The sequence below is a fragment of the Triticum aestivum genome, chromosome 6A (genome assembly GCF_018294505.1).
Source record: "Triticum aestivum cultivar Chinese Spring chromosome 6A, IWGSC CS RefSeq v2.1, whole genome shotgun sequence".
Taxonomy (NCBI): domain Eukaryota; kingdom Viridiplantae; phylum Streptophyta; class Magnoliopsida; order Poales; family Poaceae; genus Triticum; species Triticum aestivum.
In genome coordinates, this window is record NC_057809.1 from 460,067,165 (window position 1) to 460,081,008 (window position 13,844).

At 50.1% G+C, this 13,844-nt stretch overlaps 1 protein-coding gene across 1 annotated transcript; it reads left to right on the plus strand.

Annotated features, from left to right (window-relative positions):
- Positions 1-2,343: 2,343 nt before the first annotated feature.
- On the plus strand, positions 2,344-12,817 carry LOC123127925 (quinone oxidoreductase-like protein 2 homolog). Its single transcript, XM_044547785.1, has 6 exons — positions 2,344-2,779; positions 3,071-3,179; positions 10,676-10,767; positions 10,900-11,158; positions 11,678-11,821; positions 12,407-12,817. Exons 1-6 carry the CDS (start codon positions 2,433-2,435, stop codon positions 12,494-12,496), a joined length of 1,041 nt encoding a protein of 346 aa, XP_044403720.1. The 5' UTR covers positions 2,344-2,432; the 3' UTR covers positions 12,497-12,817.
- The last annotated feature ends 1,027 nt before the right edge of the window (positions 12,818-13,844 follow it).

The window sequence follows — 13,844 nt, forward strand, 5'->3', positions numbered from 1 at the left end:
CAGATGGGAATTTGTTAACGTCCGGTTGTAGAAAACCTGAATTTGACCTTAATTAAAATGAATCAACAGCGTGTGTTACCGTGATGGTCTCTTTCCAGCGGAGTCCGGGAAGTGAACACGGTGTTGGAGTTATGCTTGACGTAGGTTGTTATAGGATCACTTCTTGATCATACTTTTATCGACCGTGCTTTGCCTTCTCTTCTCGCTATGTTTTGCGAATAGGTTAGCCACCATATATGCTGGTCGCTTGCTGCAGCTCCATCTCATACCTTTACCTTCCTATAAGCTTAAATAGTCTTGATCGCGAGGGTGCGAGATTGCTGAGTCCCCGTGGCTCATAGATACTTCCAAAACCAGCTTGCAGGTGCCGATGAGTCCGCGCAGATGACGCAACCAAGCTCAGGAGGAGCTCGTTGAAGATCTTGTCCTTTGTGTTGTTTCGTTCTAGTTGATCAGTAGTGGAGCCCAGTTGGGGTCGATCGGGGGCCTTTGTCGCATTTGGGGTTCTTCTTTTATTTTGGTTCCGTAGTCGGACCTTGATTGTATCTGGTTGATGTAATGCTTTATTCATATAATTGTGTGAAGTGGCGAGTGTAAGCCAATTATGTATCCCTTTCCCTTATGTATTACATGGGTTGTGTGAAGATTACCTCACTTGCGACATATGCCTTCAATGCGATTATGCCTCTAAGTCGTGCCTCGACACGTGGGAGATATAGTCGCATCGAGGGCGTTACAGATGATGAACCTCTTTGTGATCGTGTTCCCCTCCGACAGAGTGCCGGAATCGGGCTCTAGATTGGATCTCGTGGTTCTGGAACTTGCGGCGGCTAAAATTATGTTTCGTCGACTCCCTTAGGATTTCTGAAATATTTAGGTATTTATAAAGCCAAGAGGCGGTGGAGGAGACCCCCATGGGCCTCACAACCCATCAGGGCACGCCAGGGGCCTCTAGCGCGCCCTGGTGTCTTGTGGGCCCCACGGGCCTCCCCTTTGGTGCTTCCTTGGCTCCCAAGTTGTCTTCTGTCCAAAAAAAAATCTCTAAAAAGTTTCGCTGCGTTTGGACTCCGTTTGATAGGAATATTCTGCGAAGTAAAAAAACAAACAAAAAAACAGCAACTGATACTGGACACTATGTCAGTAGGTTAGTTCCCCAAAAGATATAAAGTTGCTATAAAATGATTGCAAAACATCAAAAATGATAATGTAACAACATGAAATGAAAAAAATTATAAATATGTTGGAGACATATCAGGAACGCGCTCCAGAACAATGCTCTATATGACCATACACTTTTGGCGGCTCAGATCCATATGAAGACCTTGATAGAATGTTATTATCACATTTCAAAATAATAATAATAACAATAACAATGATAATAGTAATAATAAAAATCGAGTTTACTTTTGATGGAATGGATTGAGCGGAAGTGTCCTTCTGCTCTCAGGTGCATGTGCACTCACGGTAATAGTAAAGTAAGATTTTTCTTTAAGGAAATGTGATATTTTTTGTAAGAAACATCATTTCTTTTACGAGGATTGTAACAAACATCGTTGAATGTCTCACATTCGTGCAAAGTTTCGTGATGGAATGAAATACATGGAGGATTGGTGAGAAAAGAACATTGCTTCAAAATATTTTCACAAATAGAAATTTTGGAGCTTTGATTTTGCTTTTTTTAATCTAGAGCACTGATCATATTTTTTTATCACAAACTTTGCACACATGTGAAACAATCGATAATGTTTGTACAGAAAAGTTCAGTTTTTTTCTTGCCTGTTTTTTTTTCGTATTTTACTGTTCATACGGGTGCATATGCACCCTGGACTAGACACTCCACATACAGGTCATATTTGTATGGTCATATTCTTTTGACGATGTTACTAGATGTGTGGACCTTTTATGTCAGTTGGTAGATGGGTCTTCGCTTCAATGACAAGCCCGTGTGTAGGTGACACGTGTCATGTGGTCCACCGTGTCGTCGATACATGTAGGGCTTCAGTACATTAAAACGAGAAATTGCTACTGAGATGGATATGGATTATCTATGCTCGAACTCTGATACACTCACATGAACAGTAAATCTGAAAAATAGTAAAAACAGTTAAAAAAATCTAAATACTTTTATGTCAACGTATGTTCTAACATCCTTTCGGAGCACTTATTTTCTGTTTTTCGACACAGACCACTATGCATGTTTTTTGGTGGCGAAATTTTGTAGGATGGCAGAGATGTTCATAAAAGGAAAACTCATTTTTTTATATTTTTGTTACTGTACAGTTGTTTCGGAATTTTGTGCATTTGTGCGGGTATTTGAGTGACACTTCCGAGTGTACGCAACCTTCCAACGCTGTAGTAGGCAGGGCGGTTGGTGGTGCGAAAGCTCCGTCCAAATCCGAACCTCCTCCAGAGTCCAAACCCCAACCTAGGAAATGGAGGCGCTCGTGGTGCGGAAGCTCGGCGATCCCACGCTGCCTCCCGGCGGCGAGGACTCGCCGTTTGCGGCGGTCTCCGGTGACCGACCAATTCCGGAGCTGTCCTCGCCGACCTCCGTGCGGGTGCGCGTGGCGGCAACCAGCCTCAATTTTGCGACGTTCCTACAAGTGCAGGGCAAGTACCAGGAGCGCCCCCCGCTGCCCTACGTCCCGGGGTCCGACTACGCCGGCGTCGTCGACGCCGTCGGCCCCGGCGTGCGCAGATTCCGCCCCGGCGACCGCGTCTGCTCCCTCGCTAGCGTCGGGTCCTTCGCCGAGCTTGTCGTCGCCGACGAGAAGGCTCTGTGAGTTTGTTCTCCCTCTCCTGGTTGGCAATTTCTGTAGCTAGTTACTCTTTGTTAGCTTCCGGTTGTTTGATCCACACAGATATTTTCTTCTTAGATGGACGCTCGAAGTATTTTGGTTTAATGCGTTAGCATTTGGTGCGAATCAGATAGCATAGACTTAGCAAAGGACCAAATGTATCACAATCTATAGAAAAATCAGCTTAAACGAGGCAACTTTAAAATAGCAAAACCTTCTAGTTATTGCGGTGAGTTTTACTGTTAAATCGGTACCATTTTATGGTGTTCCAGATACGCAGTCCCTGATGGATGTGACCTCGTCGCTGCTGGAGCATTACCTGTTGCATTTGGTACATCACATTTGGCCCTTGCCCACAGAGCTCAACTAAAGGCTGGTCAGGTGGGCTCCCCATTTGCTTCCGACATTATTTATGTGCCATTCTATCTGATATCTATTGAACATTCTTTATATGCAATTCTATATGTACTCCCTCTGTAAAGAAATATAAGATAAACGATCTTATATTTATTTACAGCGGGAGTATATGATATGCACTGCACATTCTTTATGTGGCATTCTTAATTGGTCTTTTACTTGGAGATGCACTGAATTAAATTTTAACTGTGCATTTACACTGGTTCAAATTCTACTTGGATTACGAATTATAAACAATGGTGTATCTGAATATGAATTGAGTTGGGTAACACTCCAATTCCTAGGAAGTTTTTTTTTTCGAGAATGACGGGGGAGCGGAAGCCCCATCGGTTGTTATATTACTCGAAACGACGTGGTGTCATACAATGTTTTCCATCGAGGAGATAAAAAACAACAAGATAAAGAGGCAAAGAAACAAAAGAGAGAGAGAGAGGTAAACTAAGTGCCCGAGATAAGGAAGGAGCGGAACAGGAGGAGCTGTTCGCTCGATCCAGTCTCAAAACGTTTGGACCAAAGAAGCGCATCGTCGGCCGCGCGCCGGAGAACGTCGCCGGTCGTGCAGCTGATGGAGTTGAAGACCACATTGTTCCTGGCTTTCCACACGTCCCAAAGCAGCATGTAGAGGCCATCTCGCCAGGCAGAACCATTAATTTGCGGCGCGGGCGAAGTAGAGAGAATTTCACCCACGGAGAGAAAGGGGCCGAAGCCAAGTCTGGCCCAGACCGGTGCCACACGAGGACAGGCAGCGAAGAGATGGTCCGCCGTCTCCGCCGCATGGTAGGAGGCACAAGTCGATGAAGGAGCGCAGTCTTTGGCGTACAGATTAGCCCGAGTGCTAAGCCGATCGCCAACCAAAAGTCTTGCAAAGATCTTGATTTTTCCAGGGAGCCGAGAACCCCAGATGTCGATGGAGTCCTGATCGAGCACGCCGTGTGGTGACAGGACGCGGAAAGCAGCCCGCGAGCTGAAAGCAAGGTTGCCTCCCCACGCCATGAAGCGGCGGTCATGCACGGCCAGCAGACGAACATCCCGCAGGAGTGCGTGCACGGCTCCAAGCTGAACGCCCGCCACCGTGGAAAGCCTCGGCTGAAGCGCGGGGCCGTCCTCCATGACCGCAGCAACCGAGGCGTTGGGCCGCGTCGAGTGGGAGAAGAGCGCCTCGAAGGTGAAACAGAGCGCACCCCCTGGGAGCCACCGATCCTGCCAGAAGGAGGTAGTGCGCCCATCACCAAGCTGCACCCGAGTGATGGATCGGTAGATCGGTAGCGCTGCCTGGATGATCTTCTGGAGGAACGAAGGCGCCGAGCAGGGGTCCCCAACATCGCCCCTGACGTGACGGAGGAACCAGAGCTTCCAGGGCGGGGAGCCGGGCCGATGAAGAGCGTCGACGAAGTTGAGAAGGAGGCACATATTTTGTCTCCGGAGGTCGCGCATGCCGAGTCCGCCTTCCTGCACATCAACGCACACCTTGTCCCAAGCAATTAAACAACGAGCACCGGAGCAGGTATCCTTGCCGGTCCAAAAGAAAGCATGCCGCCGACAATCGATTGCCTCAAGCACTCCAGGGGGCAGCATATAGGAACACATGTAATAGGTGGCAAGGTTATTTAACACCGCATTGCAAAGGACAAGCCTACCGCCCGAGGAAATGAGAAGAGCGCGCCAACCGGACAAATTGCGGTCAAATGATCTGATGAGGGGGTCTGTTAGGAGCTAGGGTTCTGTTGGTTCTAGGGCGGAGATTGTAGGGGAAAGATGGAGGAAGATGAGGTCAAGGGCGCGGCGGCCGGCGGCTGGGCGCCGTCCTTGCGTGGTGGAGAAGAGGCGGCGGCGGCGCAAGAGGCGGCTAGGGTTAGGTCTCCCGGCTCCCTAAGGGAAGCCGAGCAAATACTGATTGCTTCTTGCTTGATTAGATTGATACATCTCCTCTCCTTATATAGAGAGGCTTACTTGACTCCTAAGCAAACGACCCTAATACCGATAAGATAACTGGGCTAAGCCCCTAATAACGATAAGATAACTTGGGCCACAGCCCACCTAATATGCCGGTCATAACACTTCTCCCCGCCTGCACAAACAGCTCGTCCTCGAGCTGTAAGGCGGGGAAGCGCTTGCTGAACTCCTCGAGGTGATCAACCAGCATCAAACACCTCCGCGACAGCTGGGGCGGCCAGGTCGCCGAGCCCGGCGGCGACGGCGTCCTCCTCAATGTAGTCTGCAGCCTCCAGGTAGAAGAGTCGGGGGCAGACGTGGCCGGGCATGTAGGTCTCGTCGCAGTTGAAGCACAACCCTTGGCGGCGACGCTCGAGTAGCTCGGCCGAGGTGAGCCGGCGGAACGGGCGCGCCGCGGTCGCGGCAAGGGGTGCTGCGGAAGCCTGAGCAGGCCGACCCTGCGCGGGAACATCCGGCCAGGGTGGCGGCCCAGCGGCCCGGGACGGTGATGCCTGCTGGATGGCCACCGCGCGGCGCTCGAACGCGCGGGCGTAGTACATGGCCGTCTGGAGGTCCTGGGGTCCCTGCAGCTCGACGTCCACGCGGATATGATCTGGCAGACCGCCGACGAAGAGTTCGGCCCGCTGGTGAGCCGTCACGGCGGACGCGTGGCACGCCAGGGCCTGAAAGCGGTCGTGTAGTCCTGCACCGTAGAGGTGAAGGGAAGGCGGCCCAACTCCGCCAGCCGGCTCCCACGTATCGGTAGTCCGAAGCGAAGGAGGCAGAACTCGCGAAAACGCTCCCATGGGGGCATGCCGCCCTCGTCCTGCTCGAGGGTGTAGTACCACGTCTGTGCGGCGCCGCGGAGGTGATAAGAGGCGAGCCAGGTGCGGTCCGACGCGAGCGTCCGTTGCCCCCGGAAGAACTGCTCGCACTGGTTGAGCCAGTTGAGGGGGTCCTCGGCGCCGTCGTAGGTGGCGAAGGCGAGCTTGGCGAAGCGCGGCGGTGTCTGAGCATGACCGCCATGAGTGTACGGCTCGGCGGTACGGAGCAGCGAAGAGGATGGCGTTGGTCCGATGTGCACAGGTGGTCCGCAGGAAAGCGGTGGCCCGTCGAAGCCAGCGTGGAAACCCGCGGAGCCGGAGGGCCCGTCGTACGACAGGGAGGGCGCCGGCTGGTCGCGGCCATGGTGTAGACTGGCGGTGGTGACGTCCCGGGCAACCAGGCCGGAAGCTGGGATGGCGAGGGCGGGAACTGCACTTGCTGAATCGGCACGCCCGCCGGCACGGTTGTAGTCAGCCCGGTGCTGGGTGGTGGAGGCGCCGGCAGCGGCAGCTGCTGCTGCCTGGAAACGGCGGAGGTGGCGGGTGCGGCGATGGCCGCGGCCGGCCATTGTGGCCAGATCGGGGCGGTGGCGGGGGCTGGCTGTAGCTGCAGCGGCCCGACCAGCGTCACGGTGGCCCCGGGGTGCGGCGGCTGCCAGGGCTGCCAGGGCGGTGGCGGCGACGACCCGGGTGGCGTGGGTGACGCGGCGAGGGCCGGCGCCGGCCACTGCGACCATTGGGGCGCGGCGGCAGGCGGCGGCTGAAGCGGCCAGTGGTGGTGTAGAGGCCCCGTCGGCGCCGCGGGTGCCGAATACCACGGCAGGGCGGCCGGCCCGGTCACGGCGGCCGGCGACCCGTAGGGGCCGGCTAGGTATAGTTGTATCCCCTGGACGGAGGTGACGAGATCGTTGAGGACCCCGGTGATCTCCACCGGGGAGTAGACGGCGGCCGATGGTGCGGTGGAGGGCGCCGTCATCTGGGTGGTGGCGGCGCCGGAGAATGCGACCAGCGGCACGGACGGGGAGGGCAGCGGCGCGGTGGAGAAGGCCAGCGGCGTGGTGGTGATGGTCGGCAGCGGAAGCGACGGGATGGGCGGCAGCGAAGACATGATCGGAACTGAGCTACCTGATACCAAGGTGTTAGGAGCTAGGGTTCTGTTGGTTCTAGGGCGGGGATTGTAGGGGAAAGATGGAGGAAGACGAGGTCAAGGGCGCGGCGGCCGGCGGCTGGGCGCCGTCCTTGCGTGGTGGAGAAGAGGCGGCGGCGGCACAAGAGGCGGCTAGGGTTAGGTCTCCCGGCTCCCTAAGGGAAGCCGAGCAAATACTGATTGCTTCTTGCTTGATTAGATTGATACATCTCCTCTCCTTATATAGAGAGGTTTACTTGACTCCTAAGCAAACGACCCTAATACCGATAAGATAACTGGGCTAAGCCCCTAATAACGATAAGATAACTTGGGCCACAGCCCACCTAATATGTCGGTCATAACAGGGTCATAGGCAGAGATGGGGAGTTTGAGAGGGGAGAGAGGGAGACCTAGGTAGGGTTGGGGGAAGGTGGAGATAGGACATCCGAGGATGGAGGCCATTTCGGTCGACAGCTCGGGGGCGCAATGCATGGGAATGGACCCGGACTTATGAAAGTTAATAGAAAGCCCTGTCGCGAGGGCAAAGGCATCGAGAGTTTGTTTAAGATGAGTGACGGAGGGAATGTCGGCTCGACAAAGGATAAGGGTATCGTCGGCGTACTGCAGGACGGGGCAAGGGAGGGAGGGGTCGATTGGGTGCACTAGTTGCCCGGAAGTGCTGGCCGCCCTCATGAGGCGCTGAAGGACATCGGCAACAATAATAAAGAGATAAGGGGATAGGGCATCGCCTTGGCGAAGGCCGTTCCGGCAAAGGATCCAATCCCGAGGAACATTGTTAAGAAGAACTGACGTGTGTCCGGTTGAGAGGATGGCATGGATCCATCCACACCAACGGTCGTCAAACCCCCGCGCGGACAAGATCGTGAGAAGGCTAGACCAGTTGACAGAGTCAAAAGCTTTGCGGAAGTCGATTTTAAACACCACAGTGGGGACCTTGCGCGCGTGGCAGGCATGGAGGAGGTCAGCGGCGTAAACGATGTTCTCCGAGATGCGCCTTCCGGGAAGGAACCCCGTCTGGTCCGGATCCACCAGGGAGTGGATGTGCTGCTGAAGGCGGGAGCAGAGGGCCCTTGTGATGGATTTCATGATGCAGTTTTGCAGCGAGATAGGCCGGAAGTCTGAGGGGGAGCGAGCCGCCTCAGTTTTTGGCAGGAGAACTAGGAAGGCACGGTTGATTCTAGTAAGATCGATAGTGTTGGCAAAGAAGTCGTGAAAAACAGCCTGCACATCAGCAGAAAGGACGTCCCAAAAGGAGACATAGAATGACGGTCCAAAACCGTCCGGCCCGGGGCTAGACAGACGGTTCATGTCGAAAAAGGCGCTTCGCACCTCGTCCGCGGTAAAGGGGGCTGAGAGGGAGTCGGAGAGAGGAGTTGTGTCGGGGTACAAGTCGGAGAGAGAGAAAGTCCAGGCACAAGGGGTCGTGGTGCCGAGAAGAGTTTTGTAGTAGTCCCGGAGGACGGTCGCCTTGCCCTCATGAGAAGTGATTTCGCGGCCCTCGAAGGAGAGGACAGGGATGCAGTTCCTACGGAAGCGAGCGGAAGCAGACGCATGAAAAAACCCAGTGTTTTCGTCACCGTCGATGGCATAGCGGCATTTCGCTCTAAGTTTCCAATAGGAGACACGCTCCTTAACAGAGGCATGCAGAGCTGCAACTGTGAGGGTACGAAGAAGGGCCTCAAGAGTAGAGAGGTGACGGATCTCCTCAATACGGTCAAGGATGTCAATGAGCACGCGGCAATCGTTCTCGCGCTGGGCAGCCGGCGCAACTCGTCTAGCCCAACGTTTACAACTGAGGCGACATTGACGAAGCCGTGCCACAAGATGGGCAGTGGCATCAGCCCGAAACGCAGATAGCCAAGTGGAACGAATGGAGTTTCGGAAGGACGGATGAAGCGTCCAAGAGTTCTCGAACCGGAAAATACGTGATCTGGGGGCCGCCGAGGAGATGCAAGCAAGCAGGGGGACGTGGTCAGAGGTGGAGCGTGTAAAAGATGAAAGTGTGGAGGTGGGGAAAGCAGAGTCCCAAACGGTGTTAACGAGAACACGGTCGAGGCGAGCAAGAGTCGGGGAGGTTTGCCGGCTAGACCACGTAAAATGACGATCACGGAGAGGAAGGTCGATGAGCGCGAGATCGTTAATGAAATCATTGAACCATTTAGCCTCCGAGCGAGAAAAGTTGTCGTTGCTACGGTCATCAGGCGACCTAATGAGATTAAAGTCTCCCAAGATTGTCCAGGGAACGGGGTTGTGAGGTGCATGGCCGGCCAACTCGGCGAGAAAGGCTTCTTTGGCGCCGTGGGCGCAGGGGGCATACATGTTGGTGATCCTAAGGGGAGAGCTATCTAGGCAGATAGAGAGGTCAACGGAGAGAGCATGAGAGGTGGCAAAGTGGTGGGAAAAGGAGAAGACATTAGCGTTCCAGGCCGAGCAAATCCCTCCCGACGCGCCGACTGAGTCGATGGAGAGAAAATTACGGAGAGAGGGAGGAAGGAACGAGTATTCCTAGGAAGTTGCAATATGTGGACTCTCAGATTTTGCTCGTACGTTAGTCCTAATCCTAGCTGTTGTAAGAGGCCAAAGTCATTTCTTGGTCTTCAACTTTGAAAGTCGTTCCCTTTAAGCCTTAAGTTTTTAAAGTTCCATTTGAAAGTTTTCAACTTCCATGGTTGGTCACTTTTAGGCCTCAAATTGACTGTAAATGGGGTGATGTGTTCTCTTCAAATGACTTTGTATTTTTGGTATCACTTTGTACAGACTATGTTATGGGATAAACAGTAATATCTGATGGCCTATGCAAAAGATCAATTTTGCTCACACGTTTTTTAGGGATTATTCCGTTTGAGCTCCAGATCCTCATTTTCCAGCTCCACGCTCCTGACTCTTCAAGGATCCACTTAACTAGGGATCTGCTCTAATTAATGATTCATGAAAGCTGTTAGATAGCAGGTCCGTTCCCAAAACATAAACAGTGTAGTTTGGAAGCAAACAGACCATACCGCCTCTAGTTGTTACACAAACATAGCAACTCTAGGATTGCAGCATTCCAGTGGGCAAAAATCGATTCAGCAACTAGATACACTTCTGAAAGTTCAATCATACATTCATCAACCAGATCATAACTGTACATGGTTACATTGCATTGTCTCGTATTGTGATGGCAATGGGAGAAGAGAAGTTGCACGGTGGTAGGAGATTTTTATTTCTTTTGCGGGGGAAAAGGCTGCGTACTATAGACCCAAAGTGGTCGGACCCTTCCCGGGACCCTGCGCAAGCGGGAGCTACATGCACCAGGTTGCCCTTTTTTTGCGGGGGAATTTTGCGTTCTAGTTGATGGAACTACTATATTGCCTACTGTTAATATGCACATATATAAAGACCTGCAGTGAAGGATGTTAATTGTATATGCAGGTTCTCTTAATATTTAGGGAACGATTATTTATTAAGCATGTATATACCCCAACAAATATAAAAAATAAGTACAGTATGCGTTATGCATTTATCTGCTGTACCCCCTAGGCTTTGGTGATTCTCACTAATCTAAGTTGTAATATCAGGTGCTACTTGTACTTGGTGCTGCCGGCGGTGTTGGGGTATCTGCTGTACAGATAGGAAAAGTATGCGGTGCTATTGTTATTGCAGTTGCCAGGTGATTAGCAGTTTAGCACAACAAATTAAATTCTTCAATCCTTGTTATGTATTCTGGGTCATAGGTTGTTGTTATGTTACTTCATATTTGACTAATTTTTCTGGTCCATAATATTATTCGTATTGAGTTCAGGGGAGTTGAGAAATTGCAGTATCTCAAGTCAATAGGAGCCGATCATGTGATTGACTCGAGCAAGGAGAATGTTATTGAAAGTGCCAAGTCCTTTTTAAAGGCTAGTGGTCTCAAAGGTGTCGATGTTTTATATGACCCTGTTGGTGGCAAGCTTACTCAAGATAGCTTGAAACTTCTCAATTGGGGTGCACATATTCTGCTCATTGGATTTGCTAGTGGGGATATTCCAGTTATTCGAGCTAACATTGCACTTATTAAGGTATACTGGTGTATTGAGACATGAAGGTTAAGGTCTTCTGCTTTATATGTAGAATTGACTCAATGTTGGCTTTCAGTACTTATCTTAATTGCTCTGTGTATTGGTCTTTTTACTGCATTGCTAGAATCAGAAGAGCCTACTACATGTACCTAGAATAGGCATTCGACATGACAAACTTTAGCTTGCTAAAGAAGAGACACACCACTCAAGTCTGTTGATTCCTGCAACATCATATTGAAACTAATTTGAGAATCCATCAGTCAGTACCATGGATGCAATCATACAAGTTCATATCAAAATCATAAATGCAAGATAATGCAATACGATCAATCAATGTGAAGTTGTATTTATTTCAGTAAGTTAGTTGATAGCACTAGAATATAAGATGGCAATATTCGGAATTCAGTATATTTAGACGTTACAGCACTAGAAAAGAACTTACGTAGTAAGGATACTGTGAATAGTGATAGAACTGCTTTCTGCAGAATACTACTAGCTAATGGTGGTGTGATGTTTCAGAACTGGACAATTCATGGTCTGTACTGGGGAAGCTACTTAACTCACCGGCCAGCAGTACTCATCGACTCACTTAACGAACTCCTGTCATGGCTTTCAAAGGGTTTGATAACAGTTAAACTTTCACACACCTACAGGCTCGCTGAGGTAAGCGACATTAATAAACTTCACAATAGTTGCAGCAGGCTGGAATTTCTCGTTTAGTCATTACATGACTACCTGTGGTGCTTGCCTCTGCATACCTTAACATATCCTCATGTCAGAATTTTATGGTGTCTAAGGGCGTTTTGTGAACTATGGTTGGGTAAATTGTAATTGCATTGTTTACACCATTTGACTGCCATGTCGCCTATCTATATTCATTACATTGCTATCATTTGGTGCTTACAAATTCATAGTATTTCTGTTTGTGTGCTAGGCTGCTGGAACTATCTAAGAGAACACCACTTCTCCGTGTCTATGCGTCAACATTAATGTTTTGTTTCTAACATAAAAATTTCTACCAGCATAATTTGACCTAACGTGGTGGTTTTCATCACTTTATTTCTGGTATAAATGTATATCAGGCCATCCTTAGCAGAAATGTAAGTGGTCGGTGGTCATGCTCTTATCAGAGTAGTAGTTATACTCGTATATCGAAGCTCTTAAATAGTTCTTGGATCAAATCCAAGATTGCATGTACCATCTTTCAATATGTGGAGATTTACCGTATAACTTTTGAAAATTTTACAGGCCCATCTCGCTTTTGCTGACTTGAGAGATAGGAAAGCGGTCGGTAAAGTGATGATCGTTATGGGCTCCTCAGCAAAATCAAGACTTTGATGGATGAGTTCCCTAGGGTACCGGTTAGTTCTTTTCAGCTCCTGATTCTGGAGAATCGGATTCTGAGAAACTACCCACGGAATTAGCTGTGTGTAGAATCTGTTGTCCAATTCTTTTCAGCTGTTGCAGTCTGAGATTGCTGTATAATTTGTGTGCTGAAAGCCGTCGGATTGTTCTATAAGTATGCCAGGCTACCATAAATTTCATACAGGAGGGTGGCTGAATAATCCTCTGGGTGAATAAAAGCTTTGGGTGCTATGTAAAGTTTCTGCAAATTCTCTTATCTATACCATCTATATAGTGTGCCAATAGCTTCAAATATTAGTCGTTGGATATGCCCATCCAACGGTCAAGAGATAGCAAATCCAAGCATTATCATCTGTTGGATAAAGTTTTCAACACATAGGATTTTGCCACATGGCCTTCCAATTGAACCCCCAACTCTACCATCTCATGTGTTCTAGAAGCATCTATCCACATGCTTATCTGATGCTAACAATCTGGAGGTAAGAACCAAGTTGGATCTTGTCCAATATGATTTTAGGAAAGAAAAAAATATATTCAAATGTATTTTTCTATGCTTTTTATGTATATTTAAATGACGTGCAAAGCACGAACAATTTGCTAGTGTTGATAACAGCATGATAGGTTACCGAGATACAGTACTAGCTACACGAGCATGAACCTGGGTGTGCGTGCACCCAAATTGAAAATAAAAATTAAGAAGTCAAATATTTTTGAAACATTTTGGCAACATACATGGTCTGGCATAATACTCATGTTTAAAATTTCAGGACAAAATGATTTATGCTGTATTCTATCATATTACATAGTCTGGCATAATACCTGGCCATCTCTCGGGCCGGGCTTCGGGCCAGGCCAAACAAAGCCCGACACAAAAAACCCAGGCCCGAGCTTGGCCCGGCCCGGTTGTCAGGCCTAAAAATTGGGCCCGAGCTTGGCCGATCATGCTAAAAGCCCGTCGGGCCTCGGGCCATGGGCCGGGCCTCTTCCTTAAATGGCACAAATGACAGGCCCGGGCCCGGCTCGGGCATCGGGCTCAAAACCTAGGCCCGAGCCCGGCTCGTGGACAAGGCCGGGCCGGGTCGGGTTTTTTCGGGTCGGGCTGCCCATGGCCAGGACTAGCTGGGGATACTACAATCCCTCTAATCATCCAACCACAGGTTGGTTCGCACGTCCAGACAAGTCTAGTAGCCTCTCGGACCTAGCCAAAGTAGCAGGCTAGAATAAAAGCAACTACAACTACAAAGAGTAGAAGAAAGGAAGGCTGCACCAGGCAGCAAGTGGTTTAGCAAAACATCCAGAGCCAGCAAGCGAACAAGGGGAA